The sequence below is a fragment of the Melospiza melodia genome, chromosome 26 (assembly GCF_035770615.1).
Source record: "Melospiza melodia melodia isolate bMelMel2 chromosome 26, bMelMel2.pri, whole genome shotgun sequence".
NCBI lineage: Eukaryota > Metazoa > Chordata > Aves > Passeriformes > Passerellidae > Melospiza > Melospiza melodia.
Window position 1 is genome coordinate 5,836,679 of NC_086219.1, and position 14,007 is coordinate 5,850,685.

General features: G+C 60.8%; 3 protein-coding genes across 3 annotated transcripts; all 3 read left to right on the plus strand.

Moving 5' to 3' along the window:
- The first annotated feature begins 992 nt into the window (after nucleotides 1-992).
- Nucleotides 993-3,142, plus strand: SLC25A34 (solute carrier family 25 member 34). The gene is made up of 5 exons (XM_063176928.1): nucleotides 993-1,505; nucleotides 2,032-2,097; nucleotides 2,451-2,603; nucleotides 2,693-2,827; nucleotides 2,911-3,142. The coding sequence occupies exons 1-5, from the start codon at nucleotides 1,047-1,049 to the stop codon at nucleotides 3,073-3,075; spliced, it is 978 nt and encodes a 325-aa protein (XP_063032998.1). The 5' UTR covers nucleotides 993-1,046; the 3' UTR covers nucleotides 3,076-3,142.
- A 240-nt stretch (nucleotides 3,143-3,382) lies between these two features.
- Nucleotides 3,383-8,205, plus strand: TMEM82 (transmembrane protein 82). The gene is made up of 6 exons (XM_063176927.1): nucleotides 3,383-3,554; nucleotides 3,625-3,697; nucleotides 4,229-4,403; nucleotides 5,140-5,548; nucleotides 7,076-7,263; nucleotides 7,362-8,205. The coding sequence occupies exons 1-6, from the start codon at nucleotides 3,383-3,385 to the stop codon at nucleotides 7,425-7,427; spliced, it is 1,083 nt and encodes a 360-aa protein (XP_063032997.1). The 3' UTR covers nucleotides 7,428-8,205.
- Nucleotides 8,206-10,092: 1,887 nt separating this feature from the next.
- FBLIM1 (filamin binding LIM protein 1) lies at nucleotides 10,093-13,568 on the plus strand. The gene is made up of 8 exons (XM_063176754.1): nucleotides 10,093-10,323; nucleotides 11,084-11,301; nucleotides 11,674-11,807; nucleotides 11,899-12,010; nucleotides 12,099-12,268; nucleotides 12,360-12,538; nucleotides 12,634-12,751; nucleotides 13,042-13,568. The coding sequence occupies exons 2-8, from the start codon at nucleotides 11,109-11,111 to the stop codon at nucleotides 13,153-13,155; spliced, it is 1,020 nt and encodes a 339-aa protein (XP_063032824.1). The 5' UTR covers nucleotides 10,093-10,323; nucleotides 11,084-11,108; the 3' UTR covers nucleotides 13,156-13,568.
- Nucleotides 13,569-14,007: the final 439 nt, after the last annotated feature.

The window sequence follows — 14,007 nt, forward strand, 5'->3', positions numbered from 1 at the left end:
CCACTGGGGCTGCTGCTCCTCCTGCCTCCTGCTGTCACTGTGGAGCCTGTGGGACGGCTCTGGGCTGGCAGAAGGGGGGATTTGGATGAAAAGAGGGGAGGACGTGCACCTCGAGCTCCTCAACAGTGTTAATCCTGCAATGGGACACGTTTGTAGCTTCAACTAGGAATTACACATCAGGACATAGAGTCTTCATACTTTGTCCTTGCTTATCCCTGGATCCAGGAGATATTCCAGTTCCCTGGATCCAGGAAATCTAATCCAGTCTAGAAGAGAAAGAAACGGCCATGGGGCCAGCTCCCAGCATCACCCACTGTCCCCATAAACCCTCCTTGACTTCTGGCATCGAAACGAAAGTGTTGGGGGTACCGGGACAGCCGCTGGCAGGGGAGGGGTTGTGCACTCTCCGGGATATGGGGGGGTCCGCAGGGGGTCCTGCCCCTCAGTAACCACCGCGGTCCCTCGGCCATGGGGGTACCAGGGGGTCCCTGCGCGGCCCCAAAAATAGGAATCCACGGCGGGGGGCGGGACACCGCCATCCCCACCCCCGCAGCATTTTTCCGCGGGAAGCTCCAATTTCACAGCACCGGGAGAGGCGGGCGAGACCCTCTGCAAGTCCCCCCGCACCGCGGCCACAGGCGCAGCGAGTTTCCCAGTCCTCATCCTCCTCCCCAGGCTGGCTGGGGCCTGGGAGTAAAACTGCGTGCGCCCCCAAAATTCCTCTCCCTCCGTCACCATTTCAATGTTGCCGCCCTTTTTTTTGCCTGCTTTTCCCTATCTGCGCCGGGGCAGCACCATCACGTGAGAGCGGGCCCGGCTGGACGCGGCTGCCGGGGCCGCGCCGGTGTCGGGGGGGGCCGGACTCGCACCCCCAGCCCGACCTTTGCCCCACATCCCTTCCCCAAATTGGGGGCTGGATTGGGGGGGGGGGGGGGGGGTTGCTTTGCAGGAGGCGGCGCTCCCTCGCTCTCGCTCCCCTCGGGTTTTTTCCCCTGCGGTTGCTCGGGGAGGTGGAGCCTGGGGCCACCCCCGCGGGCAGGTGCCGGATGGCGGCGGGGACCCTCGCCCCCCGCCCTCCCGATTCCCTGCAGGAATTCCAGTATCCCCCCCAAAACAGCCCCCCCTCCACCGGGGGGGTGCCCCCGGCCACCGACCTGGTGCTGGGGGCCACGGCCGGCTGCCTGGCCTGCTTCCTCACCAACCCGCTGGAGGTGGTGAAGACGCGGCTGCAGCTGCAGGGCGAGCTGCAGCCCCCGGGCACGTACCCGCGGCCGTACCGCGGGGTGCTGCGGGCGGCCGTGGCCGTGTGCCGGGCGGACGGGCTGCGGGGGCTGCAGAAGGGGCTGGCGGCCGGGCTGCTCTACCAGGGGCTCATGAACGGCGTCCGCTTCTACTGCTACTCGCACGCCGAGGACGCCGGCTGGACCGGGTATCCCGGCGGGACCGTGGCCGCCGGGGCCGTGGCCGGGGCGGTGGGAGCCATCGTGGGCAGCCCCGCGTACCTGGTGAGTGCTGCTCTGTCCCAAAGGCCGTGGCGTGTGGAGCGGGGTGTTTTGGGGACCCTCCAAAAGATTCGGCATCTTGGCTGCATCCTATAAACACTGGCTTGCTGCGTTCTCTCTTCCCCCGCTTTGCTTCATTCCCCCCACCCCAAAATGTGGGGCTGCGCTGTGCATGCTCTCCCCCTGCTTTGTCCCCCAAATCCCCCTGAGGAACCAGCTGAGAACTCCCCCATAAGGAAATTACCCCAAAAGAAATTGTGGGGGTTCCCCCCTCCCATTTTAGAGGGTTTTTTGGGGTTGCAGAGCTCCAGCCGTGGGTGTTTGCAGGGTCCCTTTGCCCTGGGAGAGAGGGGTAAAAGGAACGGGATTCAAAGTCTGGAGTTACCACTTGGTTACTCAGCTGTGTCCCCCACGTCTGTCTGAGGGGCTGAAACTTCCCCTCAAAATCTACCAAGAAAATGAGGGGAGCACAGCCGGTCCCAGGGGGGTCCCTGGAGGGTTTTGTCACCTGGCATTGTCCCCCCCCAAGGTCAAGACCCACCTCCAAGCCCAGACACTGTCGGCCATGGCCGTGGGCCACCAGCACAACCATGAGGTGAGTGGGGACAGGGTCGGGGTGGGGGGACACAGAGGGTTCGGTGGCACTCTGTCCGTGCATGCTCCGGGCCCCAGCGGGGACCGTGCTATTTTGGTCAGCAGGAATTCAAAGCTGTTGTTTGGCTGCTTGGCCCCGTAATGATGCTAAAAATAACAGTGCGAGAACAGAGGGGGTGTGACAGGCACGTGGGGCCGCGATACCGAATCCGGAGAACCCAGACCCCCTGAGATCTCTCCAAGGCCAACAGCGGCTTCGTGTCACCAAGGACCAGCAGGGGTGGGATGCTTTGCCGGGTGGGATGCACCATTCCCATTTTTCCCCATTTTCCCCAATTTCCTCTCTTCCCCCAGAGCATCTCCGGCGCTTTCAAGAGCATCTACCAGCAGCACGGGGTGGTGGGGCTGTGGCGGGGGGTGACGGGCGCCGTGCCCCGCGTGGCCGTGGGCTCGGCCGTGCAGCTCGCCACCTTCGCCTCGGCCAAGGACTGGGTCTGCGAGCGCCAGGTGAGCGGGGCGTGCGCGGGCCCGGCCGCCCGCGGCCCCCCGGGCTCGCTCTCGTTGCTGGCAAGAGCTGATGCCGGCGCTTCCCGCAGTGGTTCAGGAAGGGCAGCTGGGCGGCGGTGCTGGCGGGGGGCATGGTGAGTGGTGTGGCTGTGGCTGTGACAATGACACCTTTTGACACGATCAGCACGCGTCTCTACAACCAGCCCGTGGACGCCGACGGCACGGTAAGGCCATTCTGGATAAGGCACGGGGGACACGCGGCTTTTCCCATCCGGCAGGGGGGCAGAGCTGGCTCCTCTCTCCCCAGGGCAAGCTCTACCGAGGGTTTTTGGATTGTATCCTGCAAATCTCCAGCAAAGAGGGGCTGCTAGGCTTGTACAAGGGCCTCGGCGCCGTCTACCTCCGCCTCGGCCCCCACACCGTGCTCAGCCTCTTCTTTTGGGACAAGCTCAGGAACATGGTTCAGCACTAGCAGCCCCCAGGGCTGTAGGACAGACTCCTGCCACCACCACCGATGTTAATAAAGAGGTTTTTCTATTTTTGGTGTTGTCTTGGGGTCATTGGGGTGGTGCAGATGAGGGGACAGGACCTGAAATGCTGCGATGCCTCAGGGTGGAGAGGAGAATGGCAGTGCCGGCGTGGGGAGGGTTAAAGGTGCTGGTGGTCCCTGAGCTCCTCCATGTGCATCACATCCCTCTTCTCCTAATTTTCACCTCCACGGGGCAGCTGGAGCTCCGGCCGGACGAGATGAGCTCCAGCTGCCCTGGCTTGCCCCAGTAATGATTTACCAGCCGGGGGGAGCCACTCCCCGCCTCCACCCCGCGGACCTTGGAGCCGGGGCCTGGCTGCACTGTGGCTCCTCTCCACAGAAGATGTTTTCCTTGGGGTCCTGGCTGCCGGCGCTGCCCGGGCTGGCGTGGGGCTGGGCACTGCTGGATGCGCTGCTGCAAGGTGAGACCCCGAGGGTGGCCTGGGGACAGCCCAGGGGACACCGGTGACCCACTGCTGCCTTTCCCCGCAGGGCTGGTGGGTGCCTGCGCCGTCTCGGTGCTCTGCAGCCTCCTGAAGGTTTATCTCTACATCCAGTGTGCAAAGTAAGCGCCAGCCCTTTGTCCCCTCTGGGGGGAAGGTCGTTTTGGGGGATCTGATTTTGGGATCTGCTGTTGGGCCGTGGATCTTGGCACCAAGGAGTGCAGGGCAGGGGCTGCAGCCTCTGCTGCACAGCACAGAGGGGGATGTCACTAAGGCTTGTCACCCCATTTTGGCGTATAGGGCCCATATGGGGTGTCCTGGGGGTCTGTAGGGGGTATGTGGTAGATTCTGGGGGTTTATAGGGGTATGTGGGGCATCCTGGGGGTCTGTAAGGGGGTATATGGCAAATTCTGGGGGTGTACAGGGGTATGTGGGGTGTCCTGGGGGTCTGTAGGGTGTGTGTATATATATCCCAGGTGTACACAGAGGGTACATGGGATGTCCTGGGGGTACCTGGGGTGCCCTGGGTCTGTGTAGGGGGTACATGGGATGTACTGGGGGCGTGTAGGGGCTACATATACATGAAGCCACGGCATGCTTGGTGTCCCCGTGGTGGGGCTGCGAGGTCCCCGGGTCCCCCCTGCTGTCCCCAGTAACCCCGAGAGGCAGGCGGAGAAGGAGGTGATGGCGGCGCGGCGGCCGCTGCTGGAGCCGCTGCAGGTGCTGGTGCTGACGGCTCTGCTGGCCCTGGTGGGCTCCCGTGTGGCCGCCCTGGTGGTGCTGGAGTTCTCCCTGCGCGCCGTCTGCACCATCCTCTCCCTCGGCAAGGTGAGGCGGCACGGGGGAAACTGAGGCACCGTGGGGTACGGTGTGGATGGAGCTGGGAACCGGGGGCTGGTTCAGCACCCACGGGGGATGGAGGGGCTGTGGGTGCAGGGGGTGCGTGGGTCCCTCTGCACCTCAGCCAGATGTCCCCAGGTGGGCAAGAGGCCGATGGCCCCTGGCTGGTCCCAGTGTGGGCACAGGGCCAGGGCAGTGCCTGTCCCCTGTGCTGGCACTGCTGGGACACCTCCAGTTCTGGGACCTCTGTGGTGAGGACACTGAGAGGCTGGAGTGTATCCAGAGATGGAAATAGAGCTGGGGAAGAGGCTGGAGCACCAGGAGGGGCTGAGGAGCTGAGACAGGGCCTCAGCCTGGAGGAAAGGAGGCTCGGGGGGGGCCTTGTGGCTCTGCACAATTCCCTGACAGGAGGGGACGGCCAGAGGGCGTTGGGCTCTGCTCCCAGGAAACGGGGACAGGAGGAGAGGGAACAGCCTCAGGCTGAGCCAGGGAAGGTTTAGATTGGATATTGGGAAAAATCCTTCATGGGAAGGGTGCTCAGGCACTGGCACAGGCTGCCTAGGGTAGTGCTGGAGTCATGGTCCTGGGAAGGGCTCAACAAGTGTTTGGATGAGGCACTTGGGGACACGATTAGAGGCGAACTCACCAGTGCTGGGGGAACAACTGGCCTCATTATCTTGGAGGTCCTCAAACCGATTCCATGATCCCCCTCTCTGCCTTGCAGGGCGCCCACAGCAGCCAGCTCTACCTGCTGTGCCAGTACTCCCTGGGCTGCGGCGTGTCCTGCGGCCTCACCTTCCTGCTGGAGGGGGCTCCGCACCGCACCTGGAACCTGGCGCTGGCGGCGGGGCTGGCGGGGCTGCTGGCGCTGCACGCCCGGCGCCTGGCCCGCCACGTCTGCGCCCTGTTCGAGCTGCACAGCCGGCAGCGCTACTGCGGCCTGTGCCTGCTGCTGCTGCCCGCGGGCCACGGCATCCCGCGCCTGCTGCGCAACGCCCTGGGCCTCACCTTCGCCGTGGCCGACCTGGCCGCCGTGGAGCTCATCAACCGCGATTTCCTCTCCACGGGCGAGGCCGTGCGCTTCTGGACGCCGCTGAGCATCTGCTACACCCTGCTGGTCGTCTACATGCAGGGTGAGCGGGGATGCTCCAGCTCTGGGGGGCGTGTGGGGTGTGCTGGGGGTGCAACGGGGGGTGTGTGGGGCCACTCAGGGCCACCTGGGGCTGTATAGGGGCAGATAGGGGGTCCTGGGGGTGTCTGCAGGGTATATGGGGTGTGCAGGGGGTACGTAGGCTGTCCTGAGGCTGGTACAGGTGGTATATAAAACACAGACTGGGGATGTATAGGGCTATGGGGGGCATCCTGGGCGTCTGTAGGGGTATACGGTACATTCTGAGGGTGTATATGGGCCATATGGGGTGTTCTGTGGGTCTGTAAGGGGGTATATGGTACATTCTGGGCATGTATAGGGGTATATAGTACATTCTGGGGGTGTGTAGGGCCCATATGGGGTGTCCTGTGGGTCTGTAAGGGGGTATATGGTACATTCTGGGCATGTATAGGGGTATACGGTACATTCTGAGGGTGTATATGGGCCATATGGGGTGTTCTGTGGGTCTGTAAGGGGTATATGGTACATTCTGGGCATGTATAGGGGTATATGGTACATTTTGGGGTGTATATGGCCCATATGGGGCATCCTGGGGGTCTGTAAGGAGGTATATGGTACAATCTGGGGTGTATAGGGTATCCTGGGGTCTGTAAGGGGTATATGGTACATTCTGGGGTGTATAGGGCCCATATGGGGTGTTCTGGGGGTCTGTAGGGGGTATATGGTACATTCTGGGGTGTATGTGGCCCATATGGGGCGTCCTGGGGGTCTGTAAGGGGATATATGGTACATTCTCAGGGTGTATAGGGCCCATATGGGGCATCCTGGGGTCTGTAAGGAGGTATATGGTACAATCTGGGGTTATATGGGGTATCCTGGGGTCTGTAGGGATATATGGTACATTCTGGGGTTATATGGGGTATCCTGGGCGTCTGTAGGGGATATATGGTACATTCTCAGGGTGTATAGGGCCCATATGGGGCATCCTGGGGGTCTGTAAGGAGGTATATGGTACAATCTGGGGTTATATGGGGTATCCTGGGGGTCTGTAGGGGATATATGGTACATTCTGGGGTTATATGGGGTATCCTGGGGGTCTGTAGGGGATATATGGTACATTCTCAGGGTGTATAGGGCCCATATGGGGCATCCTGGGGGTCTGAAAGGAGGTATATGGTACAATCTGGGGGTGTATAGGGTATCCTGGGGGTCTGTAAGGGGGTGTATGGTACATTCTGGGGTTATATGGGGTATCCTGGGGGTCTGTAGGGAATATATGGTACATTCTGGGGGTGTACAGGGGTATATGGGGTGTCCTGGGGGTCTATAGGGGGTGTGTGTGTATATCCTGGGTGTACACAGAGGGTACTGAGGTGTACGGAGGTTACATGGGATGTCCTGGAGGTACCTGGGGTGCCCTGGGTTCGTTTGGGGGGTACATGGGATGTACTGGGGTGTATAGGGGCTACGTGAAGCCACGGCACGCTTGGTGTCCCCGCTGTGGGGCTGCCGAGGTCCCAGTGTCCCCCGTGCTGTGTCCCTCATGCAGAGGAGTCCCGGCAGAGCACGGGCAGGGGGGCGGCGTTCCGGACCGTGCTGGTGAGGATGGGCGGCCTCTTCATCCTCCTCCTCACCGTGGGCCGATGGACCGACATCCTGCACGTCTTGGTGTCGCTGCTGGGGGAGCTCTGGTGCCTGCTGCACTCCGGGGCGCTGCTGGAGTCCTGCTGCAGGCAGGTGAGAGGGGACACCCCGTGCCACGCGGGGTCAGGGCTGGGGACACCCCCAGGGCCACCCTGAGAGACCTTTGGGCTCCTCTCTCCCATCCCACACAGGATTTTGCCCAGCAGCCTCGCCTGGATCGTCGGGCAGGATCCGGATCGGGGGAGACGTCCCGATGAGGAACCGGACAGCAGAAACTTGGGGTGGCTTTGCTGGGCACCCCAGCATCCCCCATCATGGATCCCCCGTGGGGACTGAGGAAAAAAGGGCTCCTGGACGGCGTCCAACCCCAAAAAGGGCTCCTGGACAGCGTCCAACCCCAAAAAGGGCTCCTGGACGGCGTCCAACCCCAAAAAGGGCTCCTGGACGGCGTCCAACCCCAAAAAGGGCTCCTGGACGGCGTCCAACCCCAAAAAGGGCTCCTGGACGGCGTCCAACCCCAAAAAGGGCTCCTGGACGGCGTCCAACCCCAAAAAGGGCTCCTGGAAGGTGTCCAACCCCAAAAAGGGCTCCTGGACGGCGTCCAACCCCAAAAAGGGCTCCTGGAAGGTGTCCAACCCCAAAAAGGGCTCCTGGACGGCGTCCAACCCCAAAAAGGGCTCCTGGAAGGCGTCCAACCCCAAAAGGGCTCCTGGACAGCATCCAACCCCAAAAGGACTCCTGGACGGCGTCCAACCCCAAAAGGGCTCCTGGAAGATGTCCAACCCCCAAAAGGGCTCCTGGAAGGCGTCCAACCCCATCCCGTGGGATGGAGGAGTTGGGGGGAAGGCTCACGTTGCCCCTGGTTTTTGGGGGGACTCTGCGAGGTCGCAGCACTGCTGGGGTTTGTCCTCTGGTCCCAGTGGGATTGCAGGCTGCTGATGGATGTCCCATCGTTGCTGGCAGCTGGGCCACACTGTCAGGGGCCTCCAGGGGTTATAAATCTCAGAAAATAAAGGTGTTTTTTTTCCAGCAAAATCCAGGGCAGAGCAAGCTGGGGTCGCATTGTGCTGGGAAGGCACTTGGGATGGTGGTGGTGCAGCTTTTTGAGGGAGGTGGGCAGAATTCCTCCTTGGGAAGGGAAACTGAGGCACAGAGTGGGGTGACCCTCTGGCTGTGCCTCAGTTTCCCCCTGCCTGCAGCCTGCTGTGTTGTGCCAGGGGACAACAGGCCCTGAGAAGGTGGGGTGCAGTTTGGGGAGGGGCGTTCTGGCTGCCTGGGCATGGACCCCCAATGTGGGGAGGAGCAGGAGGGGGTCTGGGGGTGTTCAGGGCATGGGGGGCTCTGTAGGGGTTTGTGGGGCATGCTGGGGCTCTAGGGGGACACATGGGTGTCCTGGGGGTGCACAGAAGAAATATGGGGCATTTTGAGTCTGGGGCTGCATGGGGGTAACTGGGGCTGTGTTGGAGGAGGGGGGTTATGCTGGGGGTATATAGAGATATTATGGCTTTATTGGGGTACACAGGCACCTCGGGGGTGTATGGGGGGCTCGGGGGCACCCATTGGGGCTGGGTGCCCTGAGGGTGTGTGGGGCTCTCGGGGGGTCCATGGCAAAACCTGGGAAGGGGCAATCCCAGAGCATATGGGGCACCCACGGGGCCGTGGGGCACCCACGAAGCACTTTGGGGAGCGTGGGGCGGTCGGGGGGTGAACGGGGCACCCTAAGCACACGTGCCCCCCTCTTCCTCCGCCCGGGGCTGTGGGGCAGGCAGGGGGGAGGAGGAAGAGGAGGAGGAGGAGGGAGGAAGGGGCGGTGATGCCGGGCGGCTCTGCCTCCCCGCTGCCCCCGCCGCGCCCGCGGAGCGCACGGAGGGACCCGCAGCGGCTCCCCAGGTAGGGGACAGGCACGGGGACAGGGCCACCCCCCGAGAGGCTGCAGGGCCACCTCCGGGCAGGCGACACCCGTCCCGCCGGCAGAGAACCTCGCCCGCAAGGTACGACCCCCCCCAGGTAGGGGACAGGGCCACCCTCAGGTAGGGACCACTCCAGGTGTGCCATTGGGACCCCCCCAGGAGGGGACAGGGGACACCCCAGGTGATGGGAAAAGCACCGCAGTCATCCTGGGATGAGAAAAGGGGACCAAGAGCCACCCCAAGGAGGGCACTGGGGACTCTCCCAGGGCGGGGATGGGGGGTCCCAGGCAGGGGGACACGGTGGGGCTCCAAAGGGGACAGGCACTGCAGGGTAGGGCACAGGGAGCTGTGGGGCTGCACGGTGGGACACGGGGGATGCCCGGGGGGCTGCAAGGCCACCCCAAGGTGAGGGACAAGAGGACAGTGGGACCACTTGGGGTGGGACACCCAGCGTTGTGTACCCCTATCCCATCCCTTTCTCCTTGGGCGTCCTCAGAGCACCGTCTGAGAGGTCCCTGGGGCAGGGGACAGAGCTGAGGTGCAGCTCCAGAGGGCCGTGTGCCATCCCAGTCTGGGGGGTTGTGGGGACACCCCATAAGTGGCCCTATCCCCTCAATCCCACCTGAGCTTCCACCCCAGGAGATTTCAGGGAGACCAGGGGCGCTCCTTTCCAGTGTGGCCTCTCCACCCCAAACCAGGATGGAGCTGCATGGGCAGGGGGGACCCCCATTAATTCCCCCCTCGAGCCTCGGCCACCCCGATGGCCCCGGGCCGGGGGGCTCTGGGGGGACGGGGCCGCCGGGATCCCGTCAGCCCCGGCACAAAGAGGAATGCGATGAGCACATGGTTCCCATTAACCCCGGAGAATTTTTTTTTTTCTTTTTTATTTTTTTTTTCCTTTTTTTTTTTTTTTAATGATTGTTCTTTTCTTTCCCCCCTCAGTTTTCCGCAGCTCTGCTGGGGAGGAGGAGAAGCGGCGGCTGCGGCGGGTGAGGAGCTGGGCAAGGCCGGTAGCGCCGGTAGCCGGCGGGGAGGGAGGGAAAGAGGGAGCCGAGTGCTCCGGGTGCTTTTTCCTCTTTAATCCCTTCCCTGCTTGAGTCAGAGGCTGAAGTCACCGGCAGGAACATCGCGAGGGTTTTCGCCCACCTCGGGGAGTCTGTCTGCCCCACAAAGAATGTGCTGACCCCCGCGAGTGGGATTTTGGGGGAGCAGAGCCGCATGAGACCGGGAACTCATCACACAGGTATTTTTCAAGCCGCTGATTCACCTGAGGGATGAATTCTGCTTCACCAGCACAGCACCCTGACTAAAGCCTCAGGGTTCCACCCCGCAATCTATTCCATTTGGGAAGGGGAAGCTTCGCCCCAGCTGTTTTTCCCCTTGGGAAGTTGGATAAACAGCCCTTTTCCTTCCTGAGCAGGGTTTCTCGGGGTCGGGTGCATCCTGCCTGTGCTACCGGGTGCTGCTCAGGGATGTGACAGTGTCAGGGACGTGGTGATTCACAGCACTGCACCTCAGTTTTCCCACATGGATAAATAAAAGGGGAGAAGTGCAGGGCTGGAAGTGATTGGCAGGGAATTGGGGGTAAGGAGAGAGGGAGTGGGGATGTAGAAAGATTTCAAAAAAGGGATTGCAAAGGCAAAATCCTATAGCAGCTCTGTGTTTTAAAAGGAAAGGTGGGTACTTCCTGCTGCCCATGGGGAATTTAGTCCCAGGTGGGTGGGAGCAATAAGAGGAAATACAGAGGATGCAAATACTTATGAAAAGGTGGGATTTGGCCACAGAGGTGTGAAAATGGACGCTATCAGCTGCTGCCTCGCCAGGACTCTGTACCCTGTGTCCTCCCAGGCATGAGACCATTTATTGCTGTGACGTGGGAGGGGACACTCGTTCCTTCTCCCTTTCCGGGAGGAGGGAGCGAGTTGATGCCGAAGGGCAGCAAGGCTGCAGGAGCTGCCAGTGTGCCTGCGAGTTTTACTCTCTTTCTTTCTTATTTTCCCTAGAATCAACCCCCGATCCGGCCCTTCCATGGCTTCAGCGACGTTGCCAGGGAAAGCAGAGAAAAGAATCGCTTCATCCATCTTCATCACCCTCGTGCCACCACGGAGGGACGTGGCCACCAAGGAGAAAACCCAGCGGGAGCCGCAGCCAGGTGGTGCCGAGGTCCCTGGCACCCACCAGCCCCAGATCCTGCTGTCACCCCCCCAGTTACCCAACGGAGGTGAGGGGCGTCCATGGGGGCTGGAGTGGTGTGGAGGGATGGTGATGGGGCTGAGGAGGCTGTGGGGATGCTTTGCTGAAGGTTGTGCGTGCAGAAGGGGATGTGGGGGTATTTTAAGGGGGGCATTCCCCAAACCCCTGCACACATCCCAGCATGGATCCGGCTCCTGGGGACGGGCTCTGTTTGCTCTCCACTGCCGGGTGCTTATCGGTGCTGTTTGTCCCTCCTGCTTTGATGGCGTTTGCTTTTGGGGCAGGTCAGCGAGCGCTGCTGCAAAGCTGTTGGGGTGTTATTGTGACAGCCTGATATTCTGATGGGGTGTTACTGGACATTACTGATCCCCTAAACCCCCACATCTGTCTGTTGCTGCAGAAACCCACACGATGGCCCCTGTACCTGCATCCCCACCAGTCCTGCCCCTCTCTGAAGTGCCCCAGCCCTTGTCCATGGAGCCGCTGGGTCTGGCACTGCAGCAACTGGACCTTGCAGCACCTGCCACCATCCAGGTGAGGATAACAGAGTGCAGTCCCCCCAGTGCCTCAGTTTCCCCACCTGCAGGCTATAACTAACATGGCTTTGCCCTTCCCCGCTTGCCAGGCTCCTTCCACCTTCCCTGCTGAATTGAAGCCACCCACATTTTCCCAGGAGCAAGCAGGCAAGCAGCAGTGGCAGGATGTGAATGGAGACCCGGGGAGGGACATCTCCAGAGGTAAGGGAGACCCAGCTGTGCATGGGCTCCTCCCCACTGAGGGAAACTGAGGCACACAGCTCCCAGCCGCTCTCCCTGCTTCTTGCAGACATCTGTGCCTTCTGCCACAAGGCGCTGGGGCTGCGGGAGCCAACGGTGGAGGCGATGAGGAAGCAGTACCACCCTGACTGCTTCACCTGCCGCACGTGCCGCCGGCTCCTGGCTGGGCAGCGCTACTTCCAGAGAGACGGGTGCCCCACGTGTGACACCTGCTTCCAGGTACCCATCCTCCATCAGGGAAACCGGCACCCTCGGAGCATCCCTCGGGGTGTGGGCTGCTGTCTCACGGCATGTGTTCCCTAAATTCCAGGCCACGCTGGAGAAATGTGCCAAGTGCCAGGGGCTGATCACGGAGCACATTGTCCGTGCCCTGGGCAAGGGTTACCACCCCAGCTGCTTCTCCTGCGCTGCCTGTGGCCGGGCCATCGGCACTGAGAGCTTCGCCTTGGATGAGCAGGGTGACGTGTACTGCGTGCCTGACTACTACAGGTTGGTCACGGGGGAGGGTGTCCCACACTGGGAGCTGGGTTTGGCTCGTCCCTGTCACCCCACTGGGCTCACTCCACCCTGTTGGCTCCCATCAGGAAATACGCCGTGGTGTGCAGCGCCTGCCAGCGCCCCATTGTCCCCCACGAGGACGAGGACACCTACAAGATCGAGTGCCTGGGACGCAGCTTCCACGAGAGCTGCTACCGCTGCGAGGTACGAGGGGGGCCCCCAAAGCCAAGGGGGTGGTACTGAACTTTATCTGAGCATGGACACAGGGATGGCAGCACCCACAGCTGGTTTTTAGCCTCCAGTTTATCTTACAGATAATGAGAAGGGGGAAATTAAGTAAAATTGGGTGGTGTTTGGAGAACTTCTTCAGCTTTGCATGCTTTTGATGTAGTTTGTCGCTTTTTCAGAGTGCTGGTGGGTTTTGCGGGGTAAATAGGATGTAACACACATGGGGACCCCTAAAAGGTGGCTTCCTTTTCCCCTCTTGCCCCCAGAGCTGCAGGATGCCGCTGTCACCGGAGCTGACAGAGAATGGGTGCTACCCCCTGGATGACCACCTTCTCTGCAAGTCCTGCCACATCCACTGGCGCAATGAGTCGTCCTGCTGAGACCCTGCAGTGCCAGGCACCAAAACGGGGGGTGCCCACAGTGGGATGCACCCCATGGCTGACTCTGGGTGCCTGCTGCACCCCCTAAATTACTGCAGAACTGGGTTTTCCTCACCAAAATGTCCCCAGGACCCTTACCCAGTGGGCTGGCAGGGTGGAGAATTGTGGATGTCCCAGCACAGCTCTGCGCTTATGATAAATCTAAAATGCCCTGACAGAGCAGCAATGAGGAATGGAGGTTTTACTCCTTATTTCTTTTTTAAAACTCCTTCTTCCAAAGGCCAGTTTGGTTTTCTTGGGTGGTGTTTCTTTCTTCTCAAGCTTCCTTGGGGTTTCACTGAAATGTTTCTCTCTGTGGAGAGCGGGCACTGATTTAGTTACTCGCAGTTAAATAAAACCCCAAGTTTAAAAACTCTCATTCCTTTCATCCACCCTGCATTCCAAACCTACCAAATCCAAGTTTAAAAATAAGGAAAAAAAGCCGGTTTTGGATTTTCTAGGCGTGGTGATAATTGGTCCATAACTAAGGTCCACAAAAGTTGATTTTAGGGTGTAGCAATGTGGTAGATGCTGCTGTCACCGAGGGGAGAGCCGAGTGTTGTTTTTTGGGGTGGATATGGGATCTGGCGATGTTTCGTGATGTTGATAAAAGGGGTTTTGGTGTGGTTTGGGTTTTTTTTTGCTGACTATCTATCCCGGAGCCGGCAGAGGGCAGCCGGAGCACAGATTCCTCCATCAGGCAGAAACTCCAGCTAAAAGCATCCCGCAGGGCTGGAACGCTGGGAAAGACGGACAGCCCCCTTTCTGCATATTATCCAAGATTATATTGCTCTGCCAGTGGAAGCTTTTTGA